At 51.0% G+C, this 19,333-nt stretch overlaps 1 protein-coding gene across 10 annotated transcripts in view; it reads left to right on the top strand.

Annotated features, from left to right (window-relative positions):
• The window catches only part of TBC1D14 (TBC1 domain family member 14), a 99,194-nt gene extending 81,075 nt beyond the window's left edge, over nt 1–18,119 (top strand). For 8 of the 10 annotated variants that reach the window (XM_081304221.1, XM_081304225.1, XM_081304223.1 and 5 more), the window contains 5 exons: nt 3,258–3,329; nt 3,978–4,106; nt 6,121–6,230; nt 12,544–12,802; nt 15,565–18,119. In XM_081304221.1, the coding sequence (XP_081160347.1) occupies nt 3,258–3,329; nt 3,978–4,106; nt 6,121–6,230; nt 12,544–12,802; nt 15,565–15,630 (636 nt within the window). In that variant the 3' untranslated portion in view covers nt 15,631–18,119. The remainder of the gene's footprint in view (nt 1–3,257; nt 3,330–3,977; nt 4,107–6,120; nt 6,231–12,543; nt 12,803–15,564) is intronic. The other 2 variants (XM_081304226.1, XM_081304224.1) reach the window with 1 other exon arrangement.
• The last annotated feature ends 1,214 nt before the right edge of the window (nt 18,120–19,333 follow it).

Raw genomic sequence — 19,333 nt, 5'->3', positions numbered from 1 at the left:
TCTCTTTGCATCTGTCCCTTCTCCATGCTGACTACCTTTGCTCACCTCAGGTTCGTCCCTCCTCTCCTCCCACACCTCCTTCCATCCACCTCCCTGCCTTCAGAGCAGCCTTGGATGCTCTAGTCTGACTCCCTTGTGCTCAGGTTCCTGGCACAGTGCCTTATACATAGCTTACCAGTAAATGATGGTGGAATGAGACAGAATAGATTAGTTAAGTGGCTGCAGAATGAGGGCCTGGCAGGAGTGTTGCTGGATTCAGGTCCTTTAAAGGCATAGGGGAGGCACTTCTGCTGGAGATGTCCCAGAGGGCAGGAGAGCATCCCGGCAGAAGCAGGTGTAGGATGGGAGCTCAGGACAGCCAGGCATTCAGGAAACGCCCAATTCCCTGTAGGAGAGAGAGCTTGCTAAAGAATGTAGAGGACACATGTCAGTTCTTTCTAGCCTCCTAGCAGTAGCTACTTTGTTCTGAGCCGGGAACCAGATGTGGATGGTGGGCTGGAACTAAGAAGGACTGCTTCAGAGCTTGAGCAGAAGGTGCCATGGCCGAGCTCTGGGATACTGGTCTGTGGCTGAGAAGGACAGGCAGACAGACCCAGGTGCCCAGGCACTGGGGACCAGCCAGTGTGGGTGCAGCACTGAGGACTGCTGGTGCTTGAGTGGGTTGGAAGGGAGGACTGAGGAGGTGTTGGCCTCCAGGGGCAGCATGTGGTTGCCATGTCAGAGTGACTTCAAAGCAGGGGTCTCAAGAGCCTGAGTGTGGAGGGTCCTCAGACATGGACATGGCTGCCTAGAGTCTGCTGTCTCCCACCTGTCACCTTCCTGGTGCCTTGTGGGGTACTCTTACTCTCTTGCTTCCTCCCGATTCTAAATCCAGCTAGGAACACTCCCATATGGGTCTTCAGAAATCTTTGCAGAGGGTCTCTCCTCTTTAGAGAGGGAGAGAATCTACAAAGCTACCCAGAGGCCTGGTGTTGGTGTCACATCGGTAGAACCTGTGAGCGCCCCAGGGTGGCAGGCCTTAACTGGGCCCTGTCTCCATTCCTTCCCCTCCCACCTGACAGTTCTTCTCCTTGCTCTTCTCTTCAGCTGTTAGTTCCCTGAGGCCTCGAGCACCCCAGGCTTGGCAGCTCTCCTTAGCTTTCATGAATCGGCCCAGGCTTTTCTTACTCTGGGAGGGCTTTATCCTGCTTGAGTCCCAAGGGCTCCCCGCCCCACTCCAGGGTTCTCACACCTCATCCTTCCTTGCATGAAGGCCAAAAGTATTGCTTTGTAGAAAGGGTTTCAAAGCAGATTTGGGCTTGCATTCCCTTGCCTTCTGGCTAGCTTGTGGCCTTGGGGCAAACTGTCCCCTCTGAGCCTCCTCTTATTCATCTGTAACCTGGGGATGCTCACAGCTACCTAACCAGGCTATTGAAAGTACTTGGCACATAACAGGTACTCCATCAGTGCTCAGTTATTATTTACTATCTTTGACTCCTGCCACCAGCTGAAGAGCCGTTTTCTCCTCAGGCAGCCTAGAAGAGGTGTGGTAGGCCCACTAGGCTAGAGGCCTTGTCTTCCTGATTTTTCCCTGCAGTGTAGGATCAGAGGGAGCTTAGTAACCTTTCTGACTAGTAGAGATAAAAGGAAGGGAGGATCCTGGGAGGACTGTCCTGAGGAGAGGGGAGCAAGAAGAACTCAGATGACAGTTGGGGCAGTGTTTCCTAAAACGGTTCCTAAAGCCTTCCTTGCTGTTGGCAAACTCAGGTTCTGGGATTCACATGTTTGTCTACACATGGTGCCACAGAGCCCTCAGAGCCTGCAAAGGCCCTACAGCAGCCCAGGCACAGCTTCTCAATTCCCTGGCCCCAGGGCCCCCGAGCAGCTCCCTGGGCATACCACCAGGGACTTGACTTCAGAAATGCTGAGCTGGAGAATCCCTGGGTAGCTCTCTGGAGGTGGAGGGTAGACCAGGAAGAAGGGCAGTGGGAGCTGTGGGGTCCCTTTTGAGGGGTTGGGGCAGGTGGTAGAGAGGTTGCCTCTTCTCTCTGGGTTGCTTTGTGCAAACAAGTCTCCCTCAGCCTGTGGGTCCCAAGGTTCTCGATCTCATGAATAGTTAATGGTTAATAACAAAGGGCAGTGGGGGAACAGATGTCTGAAAGCAAGTTAAGGGCCTTTAGAAGAAGGAGTTGCCACTTGCTGGCACTGGAGCAAGAAGGCAGGAATCATAAGGGTGAACAATGCTTTCCCTTAAGAACATGCAGCTTTCACAATACCTTTCTCCTTCAGCCTGAGACAGACAGACAAAGCCTCCCCATAGTCACTCTTGGTTTTGTGGTGGCCTTGATTCTGTACCTCCCCCAGGCCTGGATGCCATCTTTTGACTCTGTGGTTGTTATTTTTCCTTCTCTCATTCTTCTCATTTGCAAGTGTCTCTTACTTTACTTAGCCTCTTGATGGGTCAGCATGTGATGGGAGGTGCCCAAGGTCACCTGTGGATTGACTTCTGTCACATGCCAGGAGTGTTGCTACTCTTGTGTCAGCCACCAGCACATGGCAGCCACCAGCACATGGTCTGGAGGGGTTTGCATTGGGCCCAGCCAGTCCCTTCATGGTGTCTTCTTGCACACCAGCAGTAGTGTGAGGCAGCTCAGGGCTTTCTTCTTGCTCCATCAGGGGGAAAAAAAAGGGCTACCACTAATGTTTTTAGAAGCAGTTAAAGGAGCAAATGGAAATCTTGAAGTGAATGGAGAGCTGGGAGAGTGACTGAAATAAAGTGGCAGCTGCCAACACCTAAGGCTAGAGCCTTTCCCCAGACCTGTTGTTCAGAAAGATGCAAAAGATGCAAGGCGAATGTCATTTGGGGGCAGGGAGGCAGGAAGGACCCTCAGGATGAGGGCATCTAGGGATGGGATGCTTCAGAGTCACCGTCTGCATGGCCAGGAGCAGGGCTGCCTAAAGAGCTTCCTGCCCACTCAGGTTGACTTTGAAGGGAATGTGACATTCAGCAGGAGTAAAGACATTTTACTAGGCGCTCACTCCTGACCCATCAGCCTTTTCAGAGCAGCTTCATGGTTGAGCGGCACACCTCCTTGTTAACTGCGAGTTGGTATTTAGTCTGTTAAACTGCATACTGCATGTAGAGCTGCAGCCTGATGCTTGGCATCTCCTCCTCTGTAAGTAGCAAGTGACTGGTGGTGGCAGCAGTAGCATCCAGCACTGTTCTGAGCACTAACAGTATTTATGCATGTGATGTTTTTGGTTGTTGATCCTTCTAGGGTGGCCCGTATCATGACATGTTGCACAGTATTTTGGGCGCTTATACTTGTTACCGACCGGATGTGGGCTATGTAAGTGAAGTTTTTCAGTACTTTATAATGTTACAATCTATAAAGAAAGTTGAGATTTTATCCAAAATGCCTCAGCTGCCAATGCCAGGTTGAATGCCTTTGTCTTTTATTGAGGAAGATGAAAGGCCTCCTGGCAATGAATTGACTCCATCCCACATAAAGAAGTTGAGCTGACTCGGCTGCTGGGTGGCGTTAATCACACTTGAACTGGGTGTGATTTCCATTTTCTGCATGTGATTTTTTTTCCCTAACATTAATTCAATAAAGCCTCAAGTGGTAACCATTTTTGAAAAGTGTGCTGCCAGCATTTCTGCAGCTTAGCACGCGTGTGTGCATGGTCTTTTGTTAAACATGCTAAATCAGATGTGCCTGTCTGTAGCCCCAGGACAGGGCCCTTACTGAGAGCAGTGTTTCAGATGCAAAGGCCTAATGGGGATTGGCTATGGTTTTTCATTTGGAGGGATGGGGTGCCAATGAAGAGTGGAACAGGTGGCCTTTGGGCTGAGTGGTGGCACTGAGAGGACTGGTCAGAGTGGGTGGGGCCAGCAGTTCAGCTTCGGGTGAGCAGTAGTGGGTGGGTGGCTACACGGACCCTTGTGCTGTGAGGACAAGCTGCTGTGAGTTGACACACTTTCTCTCCCTCCCCAGGTTCAGGGCATGTCCTTCATAGCAGCAGTGTTGATCTTGAACCTCGACACTGCAGATGCCTTTATTGCTTTTTCTAATCTCTTGAATAAACCCTGTCAGATGGCGTTTTTCCGAGTGGACCATGGCCTTGTGAGTATGCTCCGTGTACGTGCCCTGGGTGCTGTGTCTTTATGGAGTTGCCCATAAAGCACTCTGAATTTTCAGGGGGGAAAAAGAATGCATTTTTCCTCCACAAAGAGATATTGGTAACAAGGAACACTATGGAGTGGGAGAGTACCTGGGCATGTTTGAGATAAGCATAGAAACAGGAGTTTAGTGGCCATGTGTAAGAGTGGATTAGTGCATTCTGTCTTTAAATGAGGGAGGAGGGTGGCTCCAGTGCAAACATATGTACTTGGTGTGTCAGGAAAACCTATGGCAGTGTCCACCTTGGGTCTGTCCATACAGTATCTTAGAATTGACCTTTGCTACCAATCACAGTCACGTGGGGCCTCTGGAATGTGCTCCTACATGGGAGAAAGGAGGCATGTTTAAGAGCATGCCCGTTTATTGTAAAATGAAGCAGCAGTTTGTTCAGCATGCTGCTACAGATGGTCTTCACCACACTGAACAAATGGAAGGAGTTGACAGTGGTTGCCTGATGGCCCTAACACACTTAGCAACTGAGTCCTCTGCTTGGTACAGGTGAGGGAAGAGGCTCGGGAGGGCAGAGTGACTTGTTCAAGACATATCTGGTATGTGAAAGAGCTGAGGTTTGAATCCATTCTGGTTCCTGAGCCTTTGCTCCTTATGTAACCTGGAAGAAGACTTAGCAGTTCGTGAATCCCTCCGTGTTTAATCTAGCCTCGTCTCAATGCACAGAGGGATCACTAGTGCTCCAGCACCTGGTGATCTACTACTTGAGATCAGCTGGGGAGGGCTTCTTCCTTGGTAGCTTAAGGACTTATGGGTACTCCTCAGAAAACGTGCTAAATTGGTGGCTGCTGGGAAATATGAACTAGTAGGGTCCTCTTGGAAGACAACTGGTGCTGTTCCCAGCATTAGCATGCAGTTCGCTAGTAAGAGTCAGTTTTAGGAAAGTTACAAATGTGGACAGAACATTATGCATAGAGATGGTCATCATGTAGATTCGTAATTGTGAATATGGAAACTTTAAAGTGGGGCTCAGCAAATGCAGTAGTGGATTCACATCTGGGGCTCACCCAGTGCAGCAGTGATAATCTGTCATGTGAGGGAGTGCTGAAGGAACCTCACTAATTAAGAGTCTGTAAAATCGAACGTATGATATAATTGCAACCGTATTTGATCGACAGTCACAGGACATGAGCTTAGCTATAGTGTTTGTGATAGGTAGCCAGAGTTCAGTGGAATGCATGTATTGTCTAAGTTTTCTGCAGTGAGCATTTACAGGTATTGCTTTCTTAATCGATCAGGTGAGAACTTTTCAAGAAATATAATCGTCAGAGATTGAAAAAATCTTTAGGACAGATTCTTACTCTTGAGACGACTCATCAGTGCTAATACATATTGCCTTGATGTTGCTCCTGAAATTTATTCCTAGGAAATATTCCTGATGTAAATTGAATTTTACCCTTATAATAAAACAATCCCTCTCAAATTTCTGCTAACTTTGAAGACTCCAGCTTTTTCTTTGTAAATATGTAATAAAAACTATAATTAGTTTAGCTTGTATTTTTGAGGGAAAATTCTAGAATGGGAATATTGAGTGGGACCATCCTTTATGGCAGGGTTCTCACAGGTGGTGCTGCTGTCCTTTGGACTGACCTTTCTTAGATGGTCTAGGACAGGAATGAGCCTGTAAAACTCAGCCTTCACCCTGGGACAGGCATGGATTCGAGTCCCAGCTCTACTATATATTAATAATAATGCTCTTCTACCCCTCTTAGGCACATCCTGTAACTGCTCTTGGGTTCAGTAGCTAGTGATGCTATTGTGAGATTAGAGATAGTGCTTATCATAATTTGCCTGAATAGTACCTACAGTTAGTTACCATTCAAAACATGTAGCAATTTTATAAGATAATCATTAGATTCTAAAGGTGTAAACATATTGACTCTTTTTTATAGGTTGAAAACTTGTGCTGATAATTAGTTTATTAGTATATTTCACATTGTCTCCCTAGATGTTGACTTATTTCGCTGCATTTGAGGTATTCTTTGAAGAAAATTTGCCGAAATTATTTGCTCATTTCAAGAAAAACAACTTAACTCCAGACATCTACCTAATAGATTGGTAAGACTGTTTTCTGTGGTTTTCTGTGTTTTCTCGCCCCCTGCCGGCTTTCCACTGTCCTCATGGTGAGCTTCTTCCAGGGCTTATCTGAATTCCCGTGCCCTGCTTCCTGGCTTCCTCTCTGCCCTGCCCAGGAGGTGCCAGCTATCCTCCAGAGCCTTGCTCTGCTAATCATGTCTCTGCACTGTGGGCTTCCTTTAACTACCTGGCCCTTCTAGATTCCTCCAGACAAAGATGGTGTCTTGGACCTGCTTGTTTTCAAAGTGCTGTTTGTCCATCTATAAACAGATGAGATGTCTGTAGGTGGCAGGTATGTGCCAGGCCCTCTGCCAAGTGCCTGGGGTGGTGATGAGCAGGATGCAGTGCCCACTTGCAAGGAGCTGCTGCTGCTGTGGAGAGGCCTGGGTCATGGCACTATCCAGCAGTGGTGGGTGCTGTCTGCAGAGGGAGGCAGGAGGTGCTGGACCTGGCCTAGGGGTCAGAGTCTACTGAGGAAAGGCATGGGGGGGGGGAGCAATGTGGGGTCCCAGAGAAGCAGCAGTGGGTGGGTGGGGTTGGGCTTACATCAAGAGGCCAAGGATGGGCAGAGGGAATTTGGGAGCCAGGTTGTGGCAAGTCTCAGAGGCCATACTAAGGGATTGGGCAGGATTTGAAGGTCACAGGGGCACTTGAAGGCCTGTGTTGGGGCACAAGTGAGTTTTGAGTGACTTGCGAAGCAGGAGTTCCTGGGGAAGAGAGACCAGCAAAGGGCAGTGGAAGTAGTAAGGAGCAGGGAGTTGGTGGGTTCCAGGAACATGCTGGTCTCGATGTCAGACAATTGCTGGCCTCATGGTCCAAGCCTGAGCATCAGAGCTGAGATCAGAAATGGAGGCAGATCTGGGTTAGGACTCAGGAATTCTGAGGTATCTGTGGACTGTCTAAATAGAGGCCTCCTGAGACCCACAGTGAGAAGTTCAGAGAGTTTGCTGGAGCCATACCCAAGGCACAGCTGTGTACAGAAGGGAACGGGGTTGCTGAGAAAAGGGTGTGGCCGTCACCCCAGAGAGTATGCCAGGTTGAGGGTCAGGTGAGAGGACCAGGACCTGAGTGAAGGAAGGGAGTGTACCTCAGGATCCAGCAACCCCTGCAGTGACCCCAGGGTCTTTCATACTGCCTGTGGCCTTGTGATGGCCATGAAGCCCCTCCATGCCCTGTGCCCTGCTTGGCCCATGTGGAACCCACAGGATGAACCTTTCAGGGCATTTCAAGACAACACTCCCAAATTGGGAAGGGGTTCTGCAGAAGAGAAAAAGTGCCATAATGAAGAGAGGGTGTCTGGCTTGACCCCCACTTCTTCTGCCCCCTGTTGTGATTAGGCTTTTTATATTGAAACAGGGTCTGGCTAAGTTTCCCAGAACTTATAGTCCTTCTGCCTCAGTCTTCCAGGTAGCTGGGAGTGCAGGTATGTACTATCACACTCTGCTAGGAAGTACATTTTATATGGTGACCCTGTGTACAGCCTTGTGTGCAAAAACTTAATGTGTATGTGCCAAGAACAAGAGTTCCATGAAGCGACCTAACCCTAATGTGGGGAGTGTTCTGAAGCCTTCTGTTCTCTTATTGATTACCAGCCCTCACTGACTTCACAGTCCACTGGTGGCTGGGTGGGTCATGCCCGAGGACAGCTCTGCCTCTTCTGTCCCAGCCCATGGGTGGCTATAATTCTAGGTGTCCACCTAAAAAGAAAGCTCCAAGGGTTTCCAGAGCTGAGGGTTTTGTTCTGTGATGTGATTGCTGCTCACTGCACCTCCATGAGGCCCCTGCAGGGCCGGCTTATTTTTGATGAAATCTGCACCATCTGCGTTTGCAGTGCCAGTGCTGGGCACACAGGACGTCCTCAGTAAAAACTGTTTAAGTTGAACTTGGCACAGGACACATACATTTCATGGGTTTTTTCTTTCTTTCTTTCTTTTTTTTTTTTTGTACTGGGGATTGAACCCAGGGGTACTTTACTACTGAGCCACATCCCAGTCCTTTTTATTTTTTAGTTGAGACAGAGCATTGCTAAGTTTCTGAGGCTGACCTCAAACTTATAATCCCCTTGCCTCAGTCTCCAAGCTGCTGGAAGTATAAGCGTGTGCCACCATGCCTGGCTCTTGGCTTCTTTAGTCAAGCTGTGTCTGTACCTGGAAGCTGTGTCTCCACCTTACAGAGGAGGTGGGTCCATAGTGATCAAGGTTGTCTGTTGGGTGCTGACAGTTAGGTGAAAGCTCCATCAGAATCAGATGAGCAGTGAGGAAGAAGCAAAGGTCAAGAACAGACCTTGCTCAGGCCTGGCCTTGAAGCTCCTGTTTGGGAATCGCACACTGAAGGTACCCTGTTTCTGAGCACAGAGGAGGTCCCTGAGGCCCATTCTCCCTGTGTCTCCCCTGTAGTACGTGGTCCAGGTTGGTCTGACTCAGATCCTTGCTCCCCTTCCATCACGCTTCCTTCCTCTGAAGCTGTGTCTGCACCTGGAAGCCCTGGGCCTGTCTTGGGTTGCATGTGCCATGTGGTTGGCACTGTGCACGTGCCTGTGGTGTGACCACCCCAGGGCTAGAGCAACCAACTGCTTAGGCGAAAGAGCCCTTTTCTTCTCTCCATGGCAAAGCCTGAGGGCACCGTGCAGTGTGGCCTCAAGTGTCCTGGGTGTGCTCTGCAGTGCTCAGATGAGAATGCTGCAATTCAGGTAGGAGAAGTGCCCTTCTCTGCTGTCTGTCCCCAGAGCCTGCTTCCCTCCCTCCCACCACCAGCCATACTGAGCTGTTAGCCTTGTGGGTTACTTCTGTGTTCCCAGAGCCTGGACCCAGGTCAGCTCATGTCCTGGGCACAGGCACACCTGTTCTTCCTAGGCCTTCCTTTGGATAGGCCGGTGGGACATGGCTGGAGGAGGTGGGTAACCAGGGGCATGTGCTGGAAGGGAGCATCCTCCCTGCTCCTCTTTCTTCTCTCTGCTTCCTGCTGCCATTAGCAGGGTGGTACTTCTCCACTGTACACTTCTGCTGTGATGTTCTGCCTCTGCTTGGGCCCAGGGCAATGAATTTGGCCCCATGGCAGGGAACTTGGCCCACCGTGGACTGAACCTGTGAAGCCATGAGTTTGAAGCCTGGCAGAAGCCCACTCAGCTGTTTGCACTCCTCCTCGAGGCTCGCAGGGAGGTGGTTTTGCTGATGAGAGCTCTTACCCAGGTGTGCCTTGCTTCTCTTTATCATGTGGACGTGGAGATCAGAGCCGGGGCTTGTCACCTGTCTTTGTCCTCCCACAGGGCTTTGAGTGGCCAGCTGTCAAGGGTCCACACTCTGGGAGGACTGGCACAAGGTCATTTAACTTGCAAAATATCTCCCACTGCTGCCTAGTGGCATGATTTTTTGGAGGCATAAGTGGATTTTATGATAGTCTTAATTTAATCAAAGTATCAAGTGGTACATTCCATATTGTGCTTATTAGTGGCTTTGGCAATGGTGTTTACCTAGAAAGCCTATCATTACATGGATTCCCACCTTACAGAGGAGGTGCAGGGCAAGCGGGCTCCTGCACAGCGTTCATGGGTGGCTCTCAGCTTCTGGGCCATAGGTCTGCCTGGGACTCGGGACTCCTCAAGCGCAAGCACTGCTTTGCGATCAGCCTTCTCCAGAGGAATTGAGCCTCTGGCATGCAGGAGGTGTTAACTGAAGCCCACTGGCTAAGCTTCATGTTCTGCTTGGTGCTGGGGCAGAGAGGAGAGCGCATGGGCTTGGGGTGATATGGACTGCACTGCCCTCAGGACCAGGCAGGGCATCTCAGGTTTGGTGTCTGCACCTCTGCCTTTGCTTAGTGCTGAGTGTAAGCCAGTAGTGGCTCTTGAGTAAGTTTCAGAGTCTGCTGAGGCTTAGTGGAGACTTCTTACCTAGCACACTTGTTCCTGGTCTCTGAGTTTCTTAGGAACACAAGGATCCCCAGGTGCCGTGAGGTGAAGGATGAAGCCAGGGTACAGCTGGATTCTGGGGTGTCAGGGCCTGAGGGTCCCAATCTCAGTGTGACTTCATGATGACTGAGGCTGCTAGGTGACTTTTACCCTTTTATTTTACGCTAAAACCTGCTTTTCCACCACCTTCCTTTCTTGGTAGTTTCCTCCTCTGCCACGTAGGGTGAGACTGCGCCTCCTCGAAGGGCTTTAGGAAGGAGGTGTGGGGCGGCACCCAGCAGAGCAGCAAGCAGTCACTTGCCCTGTGTAGTCTGGGCAGCTTGAGGCAGACCAGGGTCCCCTATTACAAGGACAATGACTGCCTTCTGTACTGCTGGCTCCTGAGGCTTTGCCCCACAGCTGCTTACCGTGGCCCTGCACTCTCTCTGTGCCTCCCTAGTGCCCCATTTCCCTTCTGCTCAGGTAGGCAGCTGGAAGAGATGTGGCTGGAGAGGAGAGTCTATCTTTATCCACACATGTGGGGAGGTGGGTGCACATGGCTTGGTTTTGCTGTCTTTTTAATAAGCCCATAGCCACTCTGTTGGCATAGCAACACAAAAATCCATTGTTGTGCATTACTTGGACCTAAACGTGCTGTATTTGATACACAGCACAGTAATATGCAGTGCTCCAGGTTGGGGTAGGGAACAAACATTTCTTGGGAGACAGAAACCCATGGATTTTCTCTTCCCACTATGGGGAGAGCAGGAAGGGGGCCTGGCAGACTGCCAGGGATTCCTGCTCATCCCTGTTCCCACACAGTCCTTAGCTGAGGGGAGGCTGAGGCCAGGTGGTGGGGAAGGGGTTCTTGGGCCAGTGTGTGGACAGCAGCTCTTCAGTTCATTGGGTCAGCTTCCCTGGCTGGGTTTCTGTGGGAGCTGGACTGAACCTGGTATCTCCTTCCCAGGCAGTGGCCCGAGCCCTTTACCTGAGACTTCCAGGTGAGGGTGCTGTGTAGCTGCTTTCTGAGAGAGTGCTTCAGTGTCCCATGTGCACCTGGCTCCTGTGTTTAAATGTGGTTTAAAATACAGCTGAGCATCTGAAAATTACTGGTTCGAGGCACAGGCTTTGTAATCTGCCAGGGTCGGGTCTGATCCATTCAGCTGTCTCTTTGCTGTGTGGGAAGCAGGTGGCTCCTTGGCACTGCAGCTCCCTCAGCATAACTCTTCACTTGTTGGACTGTCTGAAGACAAATGAATTAATGAAAAAGATTAGCACAGGGCTTTTTGCATTGGGGTGGTCATTATTGAGGAATGAACCTATGGCTGCTTTATCACTGAGCCACATCCCCCCAGCCCTTTTTGAGACTGGGCATCACGAAGTTGCTGAGGCTGGCCTTGAAATTGTGATCCTCCTGGCACAACCTCCTCAATCACTGGGTTTACAGGCATGTGCCACTGGGCCCTGCCTTTCTCACTTTTCAAAATACAATGTTAACAAGTCTGTTCTGGACGGAGTTGAGAGCAGTTTGCAGATTGAGGAAACACAAGGTCTCAAGACCTTTCTTGAACTGTGCTTTCTAGACCCAGTGATGACAGTGTGTTCTGTTTTTGTGATGGTAAGAAGCTTAGGACAGAGCTACTTGACACTAAAGCAAGTTCCCTACAGCAGAAGCCCTGCAGTGCCTGGCAGAGGGAGCTTTGGGTCAGGGCCATTTACTCCTGGAGGTAGGTACTGCCAGTGAGACAGCCGAGGCTGCGGGCAGGGGGGCGTAATTTGTACTGTGATTAGCCTTTTTTTTTTTTTTTTAGAGAGGGCCTTGCTAAGTTTCTGAGGCTGATCTCCAACTGATGATCCTCCAGCCTCAGTTTCCTGAGTCTCTGAGATTATAGGTGTGTACCCCCCATCCTGACCAATTATCATATTGTTTAAAGGAACATATGCCTTTATTTTACTTTTTCATCTGACAGTTTTCATCGTACAAGTTTAAGATCTGTGTTTTGTAATCCATAGTCAAGCTGATTGAGAAATGCTACTTTGCTCTTTGCTGGCCCCTGCTGGGAGGAAGCTGCCCTCCACCACAGGCACACCCTCAGGCCCACCTGATGCTACTGTATGAGCAGGCGTCCTGTGTGTTACCCGTCCTTCCCAGCCCCACCACAGGGGGCGTACAGTGGGTGCTGGCTAGCTGCCTGTTGCAGCAGGAGCATTTGGCATTGGTGGTGCAGTTGTGTGTTGTTTCAGTGCGTGTTTCTGGGAAAGGGGAGCTCAGCCTGAATGGTGGACTCTGGCTGAGCCCCAGCCCCATTCTATAGGTAGGGACTAACTCAGGGCATTCTTCATGGTTCAGGCTAGAATTGAGAGTTCTTTCTTTGTATCATTCCAAACTTGACGCTCTCTCACTTTCCCTAGGATCTTCACCTTGTACAGTAAGTCTCTGCCCCTGGACTTGGCCTGCCGCATCTGGGACGTGTTCTGTCGGGATGGGGAGGAGTTCCTCTTCCGAACGGCCCTGGGCATCCTGAAGCTGTTTGAGGACATCCTGACTAGGATGGACTTCATCCACAGTGCCCAGTTCCTGACCAGGCTGCCCGAGGACCTGCCAGCAGATGAGGTGTTCGCGGCCATTGCTACAGTCCAGATGCAAAGTCGGAACAAGAAGTGGGCACAGGTAAGCAGTCTCCTCCTTCTCCTTCTGGTTATGGGGCTGGCACTACAGAATAACCTAGGGAGCATGCTGCCCACAGTGCTGAGAAACAGTTCTTGGGCTGCTGGCGAGGAGAGCTGGGCGGCCTCCTGGCTCTGCCTCAGGTTGCTCTATGGGTTCCTGCCTGTTAGAGGTCGTGGCGTGCCCCCTCCCCTGCATCAGTACTGGGAGCTCAGAGCTTCTAGGAGGCCATGCAGTACTCTTCACGTGCCCCAAAGCATTTTGTAAATTAAGCCCTAGACGCTAGACAGAGCAAAAGGGACTGGCTAGCTGGGCTGCCTGGGAGCGGTGTGCCCTGTGCAGCTTGATCCACCTTGCAGATCACAGAAGGAGAAGTCACGGTTGCCTGAAGAGGCCCCGTCCCTTCCAGATATTCCTTCCATTGTGCTGCTCTGGCCTGTGGTTTCTTCTGCATTCCTCCAGGCTCCCATGTAGGGCTTACCCCAGTGGGATTGATGGGTGTTGTCTCACTCCAAGTTTTAGCTTCCTTAAAAGGAAAAAAGGAAGAAAAAAAAAAAACCTGACTGACTATATTTCTCGAGGTTACCTGAGTACCAGGCCCAGCTGGTGGGTCTAGAGGCTTACCCTTCCCCATACGGGCCAGCTGTGCCTGTTATGGACCTGACTTTCTTATTAGTATATGACTTAAAATATTTACAAAACTAGGACAATGAACCCCACGTGCCAGTCATCAGCCTCGTATCTGTGAAGGGGGACTGTTTCAGTGCCCCTCCCCGTGCCCCCCAGTGTTCTGCATGCAATATGTCCACTGTCATGTTTTGTCTCCAAACCATGCTGGCTCTTGGAACATAAATGGTCACAGCACTGCTATCACCCAGTAAATCCCTGATGCCTTCCTGTCTTCATACACTAGGTATTGTGCTGAGAATCAAGGTTCTGACTTGGCCAAACAGCATAAATGGATCCACGGTCTCACTGATGAAGATCCAGATAGGGTCCTTGCCCTGATTGGCCCGTAGATCTTTGTCTTATACCATCTTTATGCAGCTCCACCTTCTTCTTTTCTGTCCCTTCCCACCCCTCATTTGTGAGGAAGGCAAGCCCTCTGACCTACAGCAAGTCCAGAGCCTGTACTTGGTCACTCTAGGACAGTTATGGTTGAGAGGTACAGAGGTTTCTTCTTGAGGTACAAAAGTGTTCTAAAATTAACTGGTGATATGTGCCCATTTCTGTGAATATCCCCCAAAGCATCAAATTGCACACTTTGAAGGGTGAATTGCATTTCAGTAAAGCCGTGTAAAGGTCTGCCTAGCTGGTGGGGAGGCCTGGGCCTTGCTGGGCTGCGCCAGGTGTCAGGGCAGGAGCGACTTCTCTCTGGCTAATGAACTGATGGACGATGTAAGGGCTGTGACTAGAACATTTGCAAGAATTTTAAGCCATGACTGCAGAGCAGTAGGCCATGCCGGGCTGCCTGAACTCTGGGCATGAGACTGCACAGGCTGAATGCCCCTGAAGCTGACCCTGTGTGTGAGGAGGTCTTCTGGAACCTTCTGTGATTTGTTGCTTCCATAGTTTTCTAAAGCCTCAACAGAAAAGTCGGGGCCTTTGTGTTTTGGTGCCGGGGATTGAACCTGGGGGCACTTGACCACTGAGCTACATCTGCAGTCCTCTTTATTTTTTATTTTGTGACAGAGGCATGCTAAGTTGCTTAGGGTCCCATTGAGTTGCTGAGGCTGGCTTTGAACTTGCAATTCTCCTGCCTTAGCCTCCTGAGTCACTTGGATTTTGGGGTGTGTGCCACTGCACCCAGCCAAGACCTTTCTTAATGGCCTTTGTTCACAGGCAGGGCTGTCCCTACCCTGATTTCACATCTTGTGCATTCGGGTCTTACAGGTCTTTCCTGCAGCTTCCTTCCCTGGTACTTCCTGTGAAAGAAGCTCTCCTGCCCTGCCAGTGGGCGCACAGGCACATGCATATGCACCCACTGCTTGAATAATCCCCAGCATAGTTTCAACCGATAAAAGAGAGGAGGCAAAATGGCAGAATCTGGGTGGAACCCTTCCATGTGTGTTGTCACTGACATTGGGTAGTCACAGTGCCCTGGAATGAGTTTTAAAGTAAGGGTGCAGTGCATTGAGGGCAGTGGAGGGAGCAGCACCAGGGCCAGGCTCTGGGGCGGCCTCTGAAGGGAGGCTGTGAATGGGCTTTGGTTTTTTGGTGATGAAGGAAGAAGCTGGCAGGAGCAGCATTGTCCTGTGGGGCTGAGGGAAGAGACTATCCCCACGACCCTGCTGTGACATTGGTGTTATGGCTGGTCAGCATGAGTGTAGGAAATGGCCCACATAGGAAAGAGGACCCAGAGGGTGGGAAAGTGCCTAGTGGGCCAGAGGGTGGGAAAGTGCCTAGTGGGCCAGAGGGTGGGAAAGTGTGGAGTAGGCGGAGTTGGAGGGGCTGCCCTGGGGGTGGCTGCCATCACGCTGGCTGCGCTGCCTTGCTCTGCTAAGCTCTGCGCGCTGCTACCTGCTTTGCTCCACTCTGCTCCGCGCTGCTCCTGCTCAGCTCCTGCTCAGCTCTGCTCGGCTCCTCTGCGCTGTGCTGCGCTGCGCTGCTCTGCTCTGCTCTGCTCTGCTCTGCTCCGCTCCGCGCTGCTCTGCTCTGCGCTGCTCTGCTCTGCTCTGCACTGCTCCGCTCTGCGCTGCTCTCATGGGTGTCTTGGGGACAGTGCCTCTCGAGGATTAACCACAGCAGTCTTCTCTGTGCTCTAGGTGCTGGCTGCGCTGCAAAAAGACAGCCGGGAAATGGAGAAAGGAAGCCCGTCCCTCAGACACTGAGGCTGCAGATGTGACCCCCACTGGCACTGAGGCAGGTCTCAGGTGGCACCTGTGTGCTCTCAGACCCACCCCGGCAGTGGCAGCAGAGGAGCAGGCACGCTCTGTTCATGTTGATTCCTGTCGCTGGAGTTGGCCTTAAACAAACAGCAAAATCCAGGCTTAGCCTTAAGCAGCTCAGGGGCTGGTGCCCTGGGGGCTGCAGCCAGCCACTGCGCTTTCTGCACAGGTTAAAGACAGGGCAGTGGTTGATCCCTCCTCCTTCTTTGTTTCAGCAAAAGTCAATTAAATTGTAATGCTATTATGCCAGCCACTGGAAAGTACATTACAATTTTTTTAGCCAAATGCATGAGAAATATTATTTTGGGAGAGATGATACTGGCTCATATTTTAGATGAGAGGAATCGCTGATTTAGTTATTGAGATGATCTTTCCAGAACTGGAGGCCATGAGTTTGAAACCTGCCCACCAAGACAACATAACAGGAGATGGGCACATGGGGAGTGTTGCTCTTGGGCTCCCTGGGAGTCCACATGACCTTCATATTAACACTTGACCATGTTGCCTTGACAAAATCACAGCAGGAAGGCCGACAGTGCACGTTAGGTTTCCGTGGGAACCTGCCTCCCAGAGTCCTTGGAGCTGTGGTGAGGAGCTGGAGCAGGGGACTGTGTGCAGAAGGGGCCTGTGGCGGCAGAACACCCCCGGGAGCTGATGTGAACAGCCTCCTTTAAAGAACAGGGTGGGAGAAACTTGGGATTGCCCCTCGCACCTGCTTGTTTCCAGGGAGGCCGAGGATGGCTGTGTGGTGCTGGAAACCGAAGCATGTGAGGGGTTTGCTCCTGGGCTCTGCAGAATCCCCACTTCACTTTTGTCATGAATAGCTGGACTGTCCTAAGTGCCAGGGACCCCCTGACACACCTGGCTTTCCAAGGTGTTTCACAAACCACCATGAGGACAGAGGAGTGAGCAACACGTACTTAACCAGTCTTGTCAGAATTCTCATTGTCTGGACCATGATCCCTTTCCCATTTTAGCTGATTTTCCCAAGTTTATTGTCAAATTTTTTATTCTTGCTTTTCCTTGACTATTTTGAGAACTTTGTATAAGAAATTTGATTTCCCAAATTCACAGAAATGAGCAGTTTTTGCATGGACTAGTCCAACGAGAGATGGAAACAAGTTCCCACCTGGTAACCCATTATTAGCATATTGGCCTTTGGGGGTGCAGACAGGCCAGGCTCAAGGACACAGCCAGAGTCTGGAAGTGCTGGTGTGGTCTGCACTCACCTTTCTTAGCCATTTCTCCCACCCCAGGGAACAGCTCCTCGTTGAGGGAGGCCCTGGTGCTGTACCACATGCAGCAAGGAGGCTTGGGCTGGGGGTGCAGCCAGCTTGGGGGTGGCCTGTCCTGATGAACTTTCTGCATCTGCCCTGCCTGCTGGCCATATTTCAGGTGACGCAGCAGGTTAGCAGGCCAGGGTCATGTGCACACCCTCTGTCCTACTCCATGTGTCCCTCTTCTTGGAACCTCCCCTCCCCTTGCATTCTCCTGTGAATTCTCGAGGGGGGTTCTAGAGCATGATGGGTCCCACAACACCTCAGCCTTGGAAGGCCGCCTTGCCTGACCTCGTGGACGAGGTGCCATCTTCACCTGTGGTCCTGGTGGCCTCCAGACCCAGCCATTCCTGACATGGAGGTATTGAATGTAGTTAGGCCAGTGGCCTGTGCACTGTCTTCCTTGCAGATGTGTGCAGTTGCGTGCGTGATGAGGGTGTTCTGTTCTTTGAAGATGTATATATTTTCTTACTGTACATAACGATGCTCCTTAGATCGTAGAGAGGTGAGGAGCAGGCTCCTGCCCCACCCTCGCCATTGCTTGTCAAATGGCCCGACATCAATCTGCAGTGTGCATGAAGGTTCAGACCAGGCTCCCTGCCAGTCTGGGACGTTTGCCACATCTTCAGTCCAGACGAGGTTTTGGGGGCCTTTTAAGGGATCATATGAGTTCCATGTGTCCCCTAAGAGGTTGTAGAGTTCTAAGTCCTGTCAAGGGTCCTGTGGTCCCTCTGGGCAGAGTGCTGTTAGCAAGCACAGCATCCTGCTTCTCTGAGGCTGCTGCTTAGGTGACCTGGCAACACTGCTGTGCGGCTCTCTTGGAAGTTTGCACTGTCCACCTCAAGGGCCAGGGACTTTCTGTACCCCAGGGCTTGGGGTCAGCAGCAGCTTGCCCTTTAGACCCAAGAGCCACCTCCAGAGTCATTGAGATCTCATTTGGGAACAATGTTCACTTCAGAGGTACTTTGTAACTGCTTGGCTTCTGAGTTTTAAAGAGCTGCTGATAGGAACTCCTGATAACATTGCTGCAGATCATGTTTTAATGGCTCGAACAGTTAACCTCTGCCTTTATTTAGTAAAGTGTATCAAACTAGGACTTTTTGAATTGTAAATATGTGGTTTTATTAAATAAAAGTCATGTAAAATTGTTACTTATATTCTCTGTAGTTTGGTTTAAAATTGAGGTTCTTCCTTGAAGCATGGCAGAAATTTGAGCATCTGCTGCTTTGAAATCCACATCTAGGCTTGTTCATCAAAAAGAGGATGCAGCCGAGGGTCCCTCTCTGCTGTGCTGGAGGGGCCCCCCTGTGCTGCTGCCTCTCTTCAAGCCATCCTGTTGTGACCTTCACCGCCCCTGCGCATGTCACCACTCACCCCAGAGTGCAGCAGGTACTCACTGTGTGCCAGCCCCTGGGCTAAGGGCTCCTTGCAATTCCTCAGAAGCCTGTGAGTCAGGTGCTGTGACCCAGTAGTGTGGTGGCAGGGCCTTCTCTGTGGGGCAGGGTCAGTAAAGCTGTTCTCGAGATGGTGGAGAGGGCTGGAGGGCCAGGAGGTACTTAGACCCCAGCGGAATGAGTGCACCCACAGGCACGAGGCTGGGAGGAGGAGGCACACTCAGAAGAGTGCTCAGACACAGAGCTACCTTCCATTGAGCCAGTGGCTTCTCTCTGCGCCCCTGTCCCTGCAGGCTTTGAGGCAGGCTGGCTAGCTGCAGGGTAGTGGACAGCAGCCACTTTTGCTGAGAGCTGTCTGGCTGCTGTGGCCACACTGGGCACTGGGCCAAGCACTGTGGAAATTTAATTTCATTTAATTTCCACAGCAGCTTTGTGGAAGATCATTGTCCCCTTCCACACATGTGACACAGAGAAATGGTTTTCTCAGGCTGCTATGGCTGGGTGGTGGCAGAGCAGGTCTCAGACACCCTCTGGAGAGATCTCGTTTGCTCTGGGACCTTTGGGAGCCTGGCTCCTTAAGTCCTGGTGGGGACACTTGCATCATCTGTGCATGGCCTGCAGGGCAGCTGGAGGCTGATGGAGGGAGCTGTGGATTATGAATGCTAAAACACGATGGGCAGACACTTGTTCCTGGGCACTGTACACCTGGGGAGTGGGGCTGACAGTTCAGACACCATTCCAAAAGTGTGGAGCCTGCCACCAAGGCACAGAAGGGCCAACAAACAGGCATGGCACCCACACAGTGTGGGGGCAGGTACACCCCAGTTGTACTTTGGGAGGAGCTGCTGGTCTCCTGGTGGGAAGGGAGGGGGCTGGCCAGCAGAGAGATACCTCAGAGACAAGACCAGTCCCCTCAGACGGGACCATGTTAAGATGTGGAGGGACTTCAGTTTTCAGGGAAATCGTGAGACCCGC

The sequence above is a fragment of the Spermophilus citellus genome, assembly GCF_964194105.1.
Source record: "Spermophilus citellus genome assembly, chromosome: 8".
NCBI lineage: Eukaryota > Metazoa > Chordata > Mammalia > Rodentia > Sciuridae > Spermophilus > Spermophilus citellus.
Note: the sequence above shows the minus strand (reverse complement) of the source record. Positions and strands in the feature narration are given on the sequence as shown.